Source organism: Barbus barbus (assembly GCF_936440315.1).
Source record: "Barbus barbus genome assembly, chromosome: 11".
NCBI classification, from domain to species: domain Eukaryota; kingdom Metazoa; phylum Chordata; class Actinopteri; order Cypriniformes; family Cyprinidae; genus Barbus; species Barbus barbus.
The window spans coordinates 4847368-4862552 of NC_136739.1; the positions used below are offsets into that span (position 1 = coordinate 4847368).

Genomic DNA, 15185 nt, shown 5'->3' on the forward strand with positions numbered 1-15185 from the left:
GCACGAATGTGAATGTGAAATTGCTTATAACATGTTGATTATATTACAAAATAACATTCTGAACTCTCTTTTTAGTTTATGGATGTTCATAAACTCGCATGTGATCCTCCTCTCATGCAGATGTTCAATAACAGAAAAAAAAGTGTGTCATCACTTAGTGCTGTTCACAAATATATGACAAATTAAAAATAAATAAATAAATGTCTCAGCTGATGACCATAAAATTAAAAATGCTAAAATAAACGTAATAATAATAATAATAAATTAGGCTACACTAGAGAGAAGTGTCACAAACTCAAAATTTTGAAGAAAACAAGGAAAGGAAAAGTGAAAAATAGAATAAACTATCCAGAGGACATACGGTAATATTGGTATTATGGTTTAAAATGTTAAATATTTTAAGATAAATTAGATATTTTAAGGTCATGGCCGGGCACTGAATACCAGAATTGAACCGATTGATCAATATATTCAGTTTACCTTCCAGTATCTCTGCAAGTTCAAGTCCAAACGTCTGTCTACATCCACGTGTTTATATAAAGCTTATTTTAATTGCGAATTAATACATTAATAAAAAAGATCAGACCGGAAAAACAAAATTTTTTTGGAAATGTATGACGGTTTGGAGGATGTCGTGGGTTTGTTTTGAACGCCCCCTAGCGGTGTGATAGCGGTAGTGACGTGATCCGATGTTTACGATCTCCATGGTAACCATCACCCCAGTCTCTCATAACCAAAACACACACCTGTTACAAGCAGACATGAGCGTCTCTGTGACACACACACTTCAGAAGAAAAATGAGGGCAGTAGGGGATTCAGACAACAGAGGACATATGATTATTTGTACGGTGAGTTACAGCTGCAAATTGATGGCCTATTTGAACAAATAATATATTCGGATGTTATAAGAAAGTAACTTATTGTGTCATTTATGATTTGAAAAGGCTGTTGTATTAAACTGTGGGTGTTGGTGCTGCTTTAGACCCTGTATACACATTATCAGCTGATGTGGATCACGCCAGGGAAACCCTTCGAGCTCATGCCTCAATGGATCGAGTGGTAAGCTGAGAGACCCAAAAAGTAAACAGCTACAAACACTAGCACAGCACAGTGCTAATAATAATGTTTCAGATTTTGCTGATTTATGCAGCTGTTGAGTCCTTGAACTGCTGTTCCTTCCATGTAAACACTGGAGACCGGAAAACACTAACACAATGCGAACTGAAGTTCAAGTTTGATGAACTCAGAACTTTTGATTGGGCAGAGAGGAAACACATTTAGCTAAAACAGGACTAACAGTATATGTAGCACATTTTGATTTAATTTAAATAACAAGCTTAAAAGATGCATGTTTTGGCAATGTTTAAATAGTTTAATTAAAGCCTGCCCTTGTGAAAAAGACATACCACCTATAATTTAGCATAGCTAATCTAAAAATAGTACTTGTTACCAAAATTAATGGCAAGTTGGCTATTGAGTTTTTACTTTCTTGGAGAAATTTATTAATATTAAAAGGTCTCACGCTGGTTAAATAGGTCTACAGCTGTTTGGTTGGCAAATGGCTAAAATGCTGCAAGTCTGAACTGCTAAATTGTTCTAGGTAATTGAAACATAAAATGGAGTACCCTGCTGACACTGAAAAGGTAATTTTGAGTTATTACAGGGCTCTCTGAAATATTTGATTCTGATTGGTCAATCGTCGCATTCTGACTGCTAAACAGTGAGCTTGTCCCTGGCAGCCTGTTTCTTACACTGTGCTGGTTTCATGTTTCTCGAATCACGCGATTTCAACTCAAATCAATATTTCAGGTGCATTTATTTGTTAATCTTGTTTGTGAATCCCTCAGGACAATGTACAATACCAATGAAAATGTCCCTGATCTTTGGAAATTAAAGTTTATTGTATGGAAACAGAAACTGAAAGTATCCTTTTATTAAAAGCAAAGTGGACAGATGTTTCGTTCTGTACTTCAAACATTATAAATGCACCAAAAAAAAAAAAAAGTATGCTACGACCTTTTAAGAGTACAAACAGTTGTGTTTTGTCTCTGTCAGCGGAAGGTCCCAGAATTTAACTCCATGTTTAGTAATCTGCCACATCACCCCCGTTTCACCTTACGCCTTGAAGCCACTGACCCTGTGCCTGCGTTCATTGATCGGCGTTGGCGGGGCTTTGCCGAGCAGAAGAGACAGGCTCTGCAGCAACTGACGGGGTAAGATTCACCCACTCTGTACACAAGACAATATAAATATGATGTCAGATCAGTGAATCTCACAAAAACATGCCCAGGACAATTTTCACTCTAAACATAAAAAAAAAAAGACGAAGAAATGATTTGCATGAAGAAAATAATATTTTTTTGTATTTATTTTGGATTTTATAAGCACATTTCCTATTATCAACCAAATGATTGAGTTTTCTTTCTTTGAGTTATTTCCTTTTTTTCTTTTTTTGTGGATTCTTTTGGGATATTTTAATGTTTTTTTTTTTTATGTTCTTTTGCAGTGCTAAAAATGTATATGCACTACTGTTCAAAAGTTTGGGGTCAGTAAGGTTTTCTAATGCTTTGAAAAGATTCTCTTACTCTCTGCACCATGCAAGGCTGAAAAAATGCAGTAAACTGTAATATTGTGAATTACAACAACATAAGTAACTATTTTGTATATATATTTTCAAATGTAATTTATTTCTGTGATGCAAAGCTGAATTTTTAGCATCATTACTGCAGTCATCAGTGTCAAATAATTATAATATGAGACCCTGGACCACAAAACCAGTCTTAAGTCGCTGGGGTATATTTGTAGCAATAGCCAAAAATATGTATGAGTCAAAATTATCCATTTTTCTTTTATGCCAAAAATCATTAGGATATTAAGTAAAGATCATGTTCCGTGAAGATATTTTGTAAATTTCTAACCGTAAATATATCAAAACTTCATTTTTGATTAGTAATATGCATTGCTAAGAGCTTCATTTGGACAACTTTAAAGGCGATTTTCTCAATATTTTGAGTTTTTTTTTTGCACCCTCAGATTCCAGATTTTCAAATTTGTATCTCGGCCAAATATTCAAAATAACAGCATTTATTTGAAATAGGTGTTTTGTAACATTATAAATGTCTTTACTGTCACTTTAGATTAATGCAATGCATCCTTGCTGAATAAATGTATTAATTTCTTAAAAAAAAAAACATATTGATCCCAAACCTTTGAGTGATAGTGTCTGCTGTATATGCCAATATGAATTATTAATCCTTAATAATTTTGTGTCTGTGAAAGGGTTGTGTCTCAGATACATAGACCAAACCTCACAGATGTGACCGGAATGGACCGCTGGAAGTTTTTCAAACGGTAGGATGGATAGAAAAATGAATGTGAATGACAATAGCTAAACAAAACAGTTTTTTAACAGTTTAAGTGTACATATAAGAATTATGTTTTCTCTTTCACTTTCTTTCCCTCTTTTTTCTTCCATTTTCTTTCTCAGTCCTCTTATTCCTTTCGCTCAACAGATTCCTCCCGATGTTGTATTTGCTTTGCCAAAGTAAGTCAAATGGTGCTTGTCACTTCAGCCTTGCTCTGTTAGTTATTTATTCAATACCTATGATCTACCAAAAACTGGACTTTCTATTCATCTCTCTCTCCACTATTTATCTCACAGATCTGACCTTCATTCTCCTTCGGATAGAGATGGAAAACGGTCCCCCACTCCGTTCCAGCGGAGCGTGGGAGTTCAGACTGATTATCGGGAGAGTGAGACACAAACGGACCCCTTCACTCCAGACTATGCGGTTCGTCCTGGGACAGCCCCCCCTGAGCTGCTCACACTGGCCACACTCACATGGGGTAAACAGCACGTAATATAATAATCATAAATAATACTTGTCTCTCACCAGTGCCTAATCTAAGCTTTAAGGGCAGTCGTGGCCTAATGGATAGAGAGTCGGACTTGTAACCCGAAGGTCGTGGGTTCGAGTCTCAGGTCCAGCAGGGATTGTAGGTGGGGGGAGTGAATAACCAACACTCTCTCCACCCTCAATACCACGACTGAGGTGAGACCCTTGAGCAACCCCCAACCCCTGGGTTGCCCACTGCTCCAGGTGTACACTTGGATGGGTTAAATGCAGAGCACAAATTCCAAGTATGGGTCACCTTACTTGGCCACACACCACTTCCCTTTCCCTTTAAGCGTTTGTGTTTACACATTTGCTGAGAGATGTTTCAGGACTAACAGTGGTTGTTCTCAGGCCGTGGGCTGCCTGCAGGGCTGGCAGAAGTAGAGATGATTGAGAGGGCAAGAATGAAGAGAGCTTGGGAGGCAAATCTACCCCCGCTGAATGACCTCTCTCAGCTGGACAAGAGGGGAAGGATGATGGAGGAGATGGAGAGGAAGGAGTGGGCATTCAGAGAGAATGAGATAGAGAAGTGAGCACTGCTTATAGGAATAGTTTTCCAAGTTTGATTAATATGGGCAGTTCATGGACACATTATTTGCAATGGTTTCTCACACCATAACAAGATACTTTGTAGCTGGATAAGGTGGATATTTGTCCCCCCCAAAAAAAGTCTAAGGGGCTGTTCACACTAAAAACGCGAGACGCAATGCTCGGGAATGTTTTTTTTTTAAAAAGCACTGCGCAGAATGTCTCTGCCAGGTTGCCATTAAATAAAACAACTTTACTAGCTACTATAAACAAAAGCTCACAACACTTGCCCCGCCTCCAAGGTCTTCTGACTGTTTTGGAACTGGCATTAATGAGCGGCGCTGCGTATAAAAGTTGAAATTCTTTTAACTCCACACGCCGTCATGTACGAGACACTGCGAAAGATGGGAGATGCGAGCATAATGGTCATACATTTTCGTCTAGCACGTTTACATAGAAAAACAATGGAAAAGTAGTGCACTGGAATGGATAAACGTCTTCTTTGTGAACAGCCCCTTAAGAGTCTAAAAAATACTCTTAAATATACTGCTACAATGCACTTACACATTCATGTTGACTGTAGTTGTTTGTCATGTGTTTTCTTAGGCTACAGGAGGCACGGCTGACCCTGCTTGTGCAGCTTCTGCGTCAGAGGGAGGAGAAGCAGGAGGAGGTCAAGATGGATCGACTGGACGTGAGCTTTTCCCAGCACCAGCTAGAGAAGGAGGCGCGGATTAAGAAAATACGCAATGACTACATCGTTTGTGAGGCCACAGTCAGATAAATCATCATATTTACGTTGCGCTTAAAAGGACCCATTCTGTTTGTCAGTTATCATGAAATCAGAATTGACGTTTTGTTGCTTTTAGAAAGTGTGTGTTTGTTTTAGACCATGTACTGTAGAGGCGACAAGATTCAAGATTTTTAGTTGTCACAGTGTAATAGTTTCATTGCCATCATAATATATGTCTTATTCTTAATTGTATTTTATAAATAATAAAATAATAATTATTATTATTGCATGGTAATATTAAATGGGGGAAATAAGTTTACCTTCTTTTTGTCTTTAGCTGATCATATGCTAGTATAATATGAACCATTGACAGAATAACCTTTAGCATATATATATATATATATATATATATATATATACACATTTCAAATCTTTCACTTCAGACCAAAAATGTTGATGACTCACTTTACCACATTTACATACACACAGAAATGGAAACCGTGATTACAACCTTTTATTCTATTTTTTTGTGAGGCATGATAAAAAGCCGTCGTTCCTACAAAAAATTACGTATTCAAATCTTGAACTAAATGAAGCATAGCATGTTTTAAGAGCTGTCAGGACATTTGTGTTTAAACCAGATTACATGTTTAGGTCGGATTATCCTGATTTATGAAATAATAAGCATGTACTACAAACTGACATCATTTTATTTATAATTTTCCTGTTTCTCAAAGCAATGCGGAAGCTGCTGGTTAAACGGAGGAATGTGGAGGGAAAACTGGAGAGACGTGATATTATAAAGGATTACTCAGATTATGGGTTTCAGACATACGCACCTCGGTCGCGGATTGGCCAGATCCCTGACCGAAATTCCAACCGCAACGTGGTCAAGAGTCACTTTCTCAGAACTTATGAAGGTCTGTTTCTGTTTACAGAAGTTGTTTTCCTTATGACCATTCAGGATACAGTTTATAATATATAAGTTTATTAAGATTTTGTATTAATTTTATTTTTGAAATATGTACTTAATGCAGATAACATTTTTATTGTAATGTCTTTCTTTGTTCAATATATTCTGATATTCTTTATTTTATTTTTGAAAATGTTATCCATAAAAATCATTTACCTTATTCTACTTCTGAAATCAGACCATGGAGTTTATTGAGGACAGGTGTGCGATATGAATAACATTTTAGTTTTTTTTACCATTAAATATAAATAAAATTTTATAATATATATTATATATATATATATATATATATATATATATATATATATATATATATATATATATATACATACATATATATATATATTATACTTTCCTGAAAACAAAAAGCTAATTTTAGTAAATATTTTTATAAATTTATTTTAATTCTTATTATTTATATTTTAAACATTTTAAAGTAGAAAATAATATTTTAAATTTTTTTCTCCTTATTCTTCTAAATCAAATCATTCTGCTTATTAATGATTAAGTGAACCCCAAAGAATTGGGGTTTAAAAATGGCTTGTAATCAGAATATTATAGAGATTTCCTTTAAAATAAATTCTTTTACAAGCACAACCTTTTTAGCTTAAATTTGAATCACTACGGATGTGGTAAAGGCCTGCAGTGACATCTCTGTGTTTCTCAGGTCTGTTAGAACTGGAGGCAGGTCTTTCTCCATCTGTCCTGGAGCCTCGAATCAAAGTGCCAAGACCTAAAACAACTAAAGGCTTCATCACACGCTCAGCCCGCAGAGAACTAGAGCTCATGAAGACTCATCAGGTAAAGAGCAGCTGGGTGCTTTTCACACTTAACCAGACTGTGTGAGGAGGTGTATGAAGTGACAGATATCCCCTTGAGCTCTCCTTTCCCATTAGGCTCTGAAGGAGGAAAAGGGCCGTGTGGTGGAAAAGAAGCCTTTGCGGTTCCTCTTTAAGACGGAAAAACCTGCTCCACGACCTCCAACCCCTGCAGTGGAAGACCCCCCAGAGGTACAGCCCGCATTCATGCTGTAGACAATTCAGGTCTTCCTTCTAAGATCTAGCTTTTGATGAGAAGGTGTGCGGTTTGCAAGTCAAAACGTGCCAGTATAGGGGTGGTCTGGGCAGCCTGTAGTTATAAGCACACCTTTGTGATTCTCTAAACTAGTGGTTTTCAGCTAGTGGGTCACGACCCCAAACTGGTTGCAGAACTTTTGGATAGAGTCAGCAAAAATTGGCCGCAAAGATAAAGATACTAAAGAAGACACAACCCAGACAACATCACATCCTGTTTGCAATGAGGATAAAAATGGTTTGTGCCAAACAATGTTGGTATTATTTTAGTGAACAATTATCAGATTTCTAAATATAATAATAACAATATCAAATTCATTTCAATTTGGATTTTGAGGACATTTTTGCTAACTTTGATACTTTGTGTACTCTAAAAAGTGACCTAAAGCAAGACATTTAATTGTACTTCGTTACAGTACTTTTATTGTAAAGTATTACTAAAAGTGATTATCTTATTTATATTTTCAAGGAAAAAATCATACCTAAGTGTATTTAAAGAGCGTATGACTATATTTCTTAAAACACTTAAGAACACTTTTAACAATTGCGCTTTTTAAAGGCAGGGTATGTAATTTTTCAAAAACGTTTTAGAAAACTGAGTCGGGGCCGAGTAGCAAAACAAACGTGTAGCCAATCAGCAGTAAGGGGTGTGTCTGCTCATGATGTGGAGGAGAGAGCGTTCAGTGAACAGAAAGATAGAGATGGCAGATAAAAAACGATAAGGCAAGAGTCTCAGGTAGTCCTTCTGACATTTGCCGCTGGTTCTGATGTCTCTGTAGTGGATAAACATAAGATATAATTTGTTTTAGGTAAATCTAACAGGTAATCTTTGGTCTTTATTCTATTGTTCTATTAATATGTTTAAATGAAAACGAAAAGAGGCAGTGGTGTTTGATATATTTTGTCTGTAAATACAGTGAGGAAGATTGCAGCAGCCAAGGCGAGCTAACTGACGTTATCAAGTTGAAGATTGCATTCCTGGGACATATTGTTCCAGGTAATTTCGGTGTAAAAGCGGCTTATGTTTTACAGAACTAATCGTTGCCTGGGTTGCGTAGGCTACATATATGTGGGGCGGATCTATCAAAATAGGGGCGAGACCCTATTTTGGGGTAGGGGCGTGTTTGTTTTGGTGATTTCAAATATCAACATTGGCTTCCAGAAATTGCTTAAACTGCCTTTAAAGCCAAATTAAAGTTAAGTTTTACTTAAGATTTTAAATTACTGTTTTAAGAAACTTCAGTTATTATGATGTGTTGACTAACGTACTAAAGTGCTTGAAAAAGAAAGTGAAGTGACGTGTGGCGACCCATACTCGGAATTTAACCCATCAAAGTGCACACACACAGTATAACACACACACACACTCCCGGAGCAGTGGGCAGCCATTTATGCTGCGGCGCCTGGGGACCAGTTGGGGGTTTGGTGCCTTGCTCGAGGGTCTCATCTCAGTCGTGGTACTGAGGGTGGAAGAGAACGCTGGTTATTCACTCCCCCCACCTACAATCCCTGCCGGACCTGAGACTCGGACCCACGACCTTTGGGTTACAAGTCTGACTCTCTATCCATTAGGCCACGAGTCCACGACTGCCCTAACTTGATTATATGCTTGATTATAATGAAACTGTAGTGAGTAATACACTTAATACACTTTAAGTATACTAAATTACAACTTCATAATTACAAATGAGTAACTACAAATATATTTAAATACAATGCTATGCAGGTTTCTGTAGAAATGACAATAAAATATATTCTAACTTTTGATCAATTTTTGTCTGTACATAAGGTGGTACATTTTAAGCATGTTTCAAAGACAATAGAAGTTATTATGAAATGACATGCAAAGATGCACTTAAGTCTTACTTAAGTGGGTCTGATGTTCAGCTAATTGCATTAAATATAAATTTAAACTGTAATGCATTTTTATTTAATTGCACTTAGCATGCAATTTCTCAAATATTATTTAAAGTAATTATATTTCTGTAATTACAGACTGTGCTCAAAAGTCCTAAAAGAATCACTGCTCTAAATTGATCTGAGGATACTATATGAGACATTCGTTGAATCATTTATTTTGTAATTCTTTTTGTATGATGCGTCTATCATTCTGAGATATGGATGTTATGTCTATAACAGGGAGATGAGGAAAGGGAACTGGCCATTATCTTTCTGCAGAAAGTGCTGAGAGGAAGATCCGTGCAGAATCAGGTAAGGTTCAGTGGGCCGAGCGTATTTTTCTAACTGATGTCATCGATGTGAATGGATAATGACGTCTGATGGATGGCAGATGTTCGAGGGAAAAGAGAAACGCTTGGAACTGATCCAAGAACTGCGCACCACCCACGCACTGCAGAAGGAGGAACAGGACAAAAAGGAGGCGGAAAAACAGGTCACACTCGCCCTGCAGAGACAGAGAGACATCCAGTCTGAAAGAGTAAGACCGGAGATGTAAATGTTTAAGATATGAAAATAAGCACCTGCTGTAGCTTGTGAACTTTGACTGTACTGAGATAATTATGTTGTTTTATCAATCAAAATACAGTTTTTTAGGCATTCACAATATTAGCTCTGCTTTGGCAGGTACCGCTGATCTTTTCTGGGCTTCTCAGCATGGGTCAAATTCTGAAGAGTCGCATTTTCTTGTTTTGAAATTTAACAGTTCCGTTTACAATGAAAACATTTTCATATTTTTTCCTGTATTTTTTTTAGAATTCAAAAACTTCCCCCAGTGAAAATTAATAAAAATAATGTAAGCTATTTTTAACAGTCACTGATCATTACAGTCTGATCGTAAAGGTTTGTGGAGCATATTTTATTATTAATGGAATAGTTCACACAATAATGAAAATCTGCTGAAATGTACACACCCCTTAGGCCATCCAAGATGTAGATGAGTTTGTTTCTTCATTCGAACAGAAATTTAGCATTACATCACTTATGCAGTGAATGGGTGCTGTCAGAATGGGAGTCCAAACATCTGATAAAAATATCACAATAATCCACACGATTCCAGTCCATCAATTACCATCTTTTGAATTGAAAAGCTGGGTTTCTGTTAAAAAAAGCAAATCCATCATTAAGGCATTTATACTGTAAACAGTCACTGTAGCCAAAATATGAGTCTCTTATCCATAAGTCAAATTTTCCAGTTTTCCAGTGGAAAAAATCCATCCCCACACCAAAATCCATCCACATATTTGTTTAGAATTTTTTTTTTTATTTTTTTTTTTTATACTTTTGCTATTAAACAGTGCTTGTTCTCTGAATATTTCTCTCGTGATTCAGCCGAGACGCCTTTTTTTCCACTTCAGAAAGCAATATTATGGACAGAAGACTCAAATTTAGCTGGAACCAATGGTTTGAAGTTTTGATTCTTTTTAAGATTTGCTTCTTACAAATACACAGGTTTTCACCTCAAAAGACATTAATTGATGGACTGGAGTCTTGCGGATTATTGTGATGTTTTTTTATCAGCTGTTTGGACTCTAATTCTGATGGCACCCATTCACTGCAGACTATAGTGAGCAAGTGATGTAATGATAATTTTTTTTTATTTTAGGGAAAACTATTTGCTTAATTATTTGATAACATAAAAAAAGTGCAGCATAGCATACATTTCACTTAAAAGGAATAAGCAATGCTTAAAGGAAGAGACTATACATTTTAAAAATCTTATTTAACATAACATAAAAAAAACATTATTGCCTCAGGACAAATAAAAATACGGTATGAGCCTGTTTGTGGTCTAATTAAAAACATAAATGCATAAAAAAGTCTCTGAACAAAACTATATATCTCATGTACTAAACTGATTACATTGTCTTTCTCTCAGGTGTCTCAGATTGAGTCCGATATATCTGGCCTGTCTGGAGGAGTGATAGTGGACATGCTGGACTTTCTATCTAAAGAGTTGGTCCGGCTGCAGGAGGAAAGACGAATCCATGCCTTCACCTTATTGGCTGAGAGAGACCGTCGTATTCGTGAGGCTGAGGAGAGTGGAAGGCGGCAGATCGAGGAAAGGAGACGCAGAGAGGAGGATGAGATATTTAAACAGGTCACTAGAATATCCATTCACAATAAAAAATGCTCTTTATCTCTACCTAACAAAATCATACTCTGCCATTCAAAAGTTTGGGGATTTTATTTGTAAAGATGAATCATTTTATGCAGCAAGGAATGTGTTAAATTGACCAAAAATGACAGTAAAAATGTTTTCATATTGCAAAAGATTTTTATTATTTTGTTCATCAAAGAATCATGAAAAATGTGTCTGCCGCTCAAATGTTTTCAACATCGATAATAATAAGAAATGTTTCTTGAGCAGCAGATCAGCATATTAGAATGACTTCTGAACGATCATGTGACACTGAAGACTGGAGATGCTGAAAATGTAGCTTTGTCATATCAGGAATAAATGACATTTATGCAGAAACCGTTCTTTTAAATTGTAATAATATTTCACAGTATTACTGTTTGTACTGTATTTTTGATCAAATAGATGCAGCCTTGGTTAGCATAAGAGACTTCTTTTAAATTCTCAACAAAAATAATAATAATGACCTCTAACTTCTGAACGTTGGCGTAGTTAGTGTATGTAAATGGTTTATTTTCTTAAATAAAGCGCATTGCCATAGAATTCTTCAATAATATCAATCTAAATTCATCTTATTGTTTTTTAAATGTGTATCCTAGTCATATTGTGTAAAAATTTCCTCTTGTACTGTGACCAGCATCTTTGCAATCTTCCTCTTCTATCTGATATCTCTTGTCTATCTGTATATCATTTGGTATCAGGTGGTCAATATACATCAGGACACAGTAGACATGTACCTGGAGGATGTCATCCTGGGCTCCATTAATCAGACAGCTGATGCTCAGGCCAGAGAGGAGATCCATCGCAAGGCTGAGGAGCTGAACAACATCACGTATGCCATGGAGGAGATGTACGTTCCTGGTCTTGAATGCTGTGATATCCAGTTAAACCAGTTTTAAGAGCTTGCAACTAGCTTATTGTTGACAATGAACCACAAACTCTTAAAATCATGCTAGATATTTCAGCGAGGTCAAAATATTTTGAGTGATCATAATAAAACACTTCAATGAACCTTCTTGAGGAATAGGGATAAAATATATTAATGCATCTTTAGATTTCAATATGTAGAAAAGATTCTCTCAGCCCTGTTCTGATATTCAAAGGCTGTAAGACATGTTTCTCATTGACAATCAGAGGTTTTATTAGGTTCAAGATCACTGTTGAGCTACCAAGGACATCTGAATTACATGAGAATAGACCCAAACAGTGTTGATTTGAATGCTTTCTGTTATTATAACCTTGAACTCTCAATACATTCAGTGACCTTCAGTATTTAGTAAAGACAGGCCATATAAAATAAAGCCCTTGATAAAATAGTGCTTGTAAGGTGTACATAAGATGACTCTATTTCGCTTTTAGAAGGTCTTGAAAATAAAATATACAAATCCATGCTTAGATTTGTCTACAGGATTACTTCCACCCATTGTTAAAAACTCTGCAACATTTGAATTCTCATATCCTGCAAGGCAAAGTGCAGAGAAACACAGTTACAGCCTAAGATACTGTATATAAAATATGTATGAAATCTGTGTCTATATATTATTTCCCTCAGTAAATAATAAATGATGGATGTCAGATGTGACAGCACACCCATATCACAGGCATAATCTAATAAATATTGTATGACCAAGTTATAAAGATCATTGTTACTGTATGTGTCCTTCAGCGAGACTGCCAGCATTGCCTGACTGTTTCAGAGCATTTCCTTTGTCATAAACAGAATCAATCTGCTCTAATCGGTCTGTGTTGCGTCTTTCTTGGTCTGTGTACATGCAGGAGGAACAGTCAGCAGTCTGAAGAGATTGTGGCAGAACTCGTCTACAGATTCCTCATTCCTGAGGTCCAGAAGATTGCTGTCAGAGAAAGAGGTGAGTTATTCAATCAGGCAGATAATCAGTAAAATACCAAGCTATTACAGTTCAAGTCAAGTTAGTCCTTAATGTTATTATCTACGTAACCTTGTGCCATTTAAAAGAAGTACTTCTAGATACAACGAAAGGAGATGCTTGCCAAGATCGTCAAGCTCCAAAGGACAAAAAAATAAACTTGTACTATATATTTATATATATATTCCAAGCTTAGAAAGAGAAATTTAAAGTGGTGTCATTTCAACAACACTTGTGTCACCAAACAGAGCAACAGTTTAGAGAAGTCAACCTACAAAAAAATAAATATATATATATATATATATATATATTAGTGCTGTCAAATGATTAATCGCATCCAAAATAAAAGTTTTTGTTTACGTACTATATGTGTATATACTGTGTATATTTATTATGTTTATATAAATACACACACATGCATGTACATATTTAAGAAATATATGTTATATTTAAAATATTTGTATATAATATCAATTATTTGAATATAAATATATACATGGAAATATTTTCAAAATATATACTGTATGTGTGTGTATTTATTTATACATAATAAATATACACAGTATACACACATATATTATGTAAACAAAAACTTTTATTTTGGTTGCGATTAATTAATCATTTGAGAGCAGTAATATAAACATATATATATATATATATATATATATGAGAAGAGTTCAGATGCAAAAGCCTCTAAAACTCTGAAACTTTCTTCTAAAATGAAAAATTTGATCAGGTTTCTATATTTATGTTTAGTTATTTCACTTCAATTGCATAGAAAATGACCTATACATTGCCATTAGAGTAAAATTACTGAACCTAAACATTTTAGATTTATATATATATATATATGATAATATTGACATACTATTAATTAAATAACAATTGTAAAAGTTACACATTTAAAATTGAAAATAATAATGTAAATATATGATTTATTAATTTAAAAAGATTTTAATACCAGTATCGGTATCGGTGCATCCCTAGTCTTAAAAGATTTGAAAAGCCTCATGCAGGTCTTTTCAATGCTAAAAATTGTCACATCATCAAATCTGATGAATGATGCTGATGAAAGCAAGGACAGTTATCACAGCTCCCACTAAGATCCTGGCAAGTATGAATAATTCAATTAGACTTTTAATAATATCTCTTCCCGTGTGACATTTCTTTGTTCAGCAGGAAAGACGAGTGTCATTATCAAAAACAGATCAAATGTGAACTGTCATAACACCCACTCTGTTGTGAGCCTGAAACCACTTGACAGTTTTTAGATTTCATCAAAATGTTGAAGTGATCTACTAGTGGTTCTCAGCTGGTAGTGACTACTCTACTCTAGGTGGCACTATAATAAGTATCTTTTTGTTTTTGCCAACAACCTAACTGTGTAGCTTAGAAACAAAGCAGATTTTTCTCTGAATCCTTAAGTGCCCCCGAGTCTCCATGCATATCAATTTCCACAATAATTTATTTCAGACTTTGTCTTGCCACTCAGAACAGACATATAACCCAACATTGACCCACCAATTGAAAACCACTTTAAAAATGTACTCTTCGCTCATTCTCTTTTAGTTCGCCAGAGCCAGAGAAGGCATCTGCAAGCAGCTCGTTCAGTCATCAGTTCAATCATCTCCCAGCCCCCATCTCCATCAGACAGAGCCTCCTCAGCCGTCCTGAATGACATTCTCAGCCAAGTAGAGGAGGCTGTTCCCAGAACTGTGACCCCAAGAGACCCTGGACCAGCACAAAACAATCTGACCACTGATCCAACAGCAGACGCTCCCAACGGGAATGGAAAACATGCAGATTAAGCCCATGAGCAGTAATAAAAAACATTTGTGAACTTTACAATAGTCTTATTAACTGTTTGTATTTGTTGTCATAATAGCTGACTTGATTTTTCCTGCCGTACTTGTACAGACAGAAAGAGTGAATGAACTTTGAAGGAACAGCGAGAATCCATAGTTAATGGTAACGCAATAAAACCAGCATTTAATTTCTC

General features: G+C 35.7%; 1 protein-coding gene across 1 annotated transcript; it reads left to right on the plus strand.

Moving 5' to 3' along the window:
* The first annotated feature begins 728 nt into the window (after window positions 1–728).
* LOC306877319 (cilia- and flagella-associated protein 91-like) lies at window positions 729–15185 on the plus strand. Its single transcript, XM_079429021.1, has 17 exons — window positions 729–849; window positions 984–1060; window positions 2057–2214; window positions 3281–3352; window positions 3489–3545; window positions 3663–3847; window positions 4249–4426; window positions 5032–5189; window positions 5896–6078; window positions 6799–6932; window positions 7028–7141; window positions 9344–9415; window positions 9495–9641; window positions 11040–11261; window positions 12002–12150; window positions 13077–13168; window positions 14756–15185. Exons 1-17 carry the CDS (start codon window positions 762–764, stop codon window positions 14992–14994), a joined length of 2325 nt encoding a protein of 774 aa, XP_079285147.1. The 5' UTR covers window positions 729–761; the 3' UTR covers window positions 14995–15185.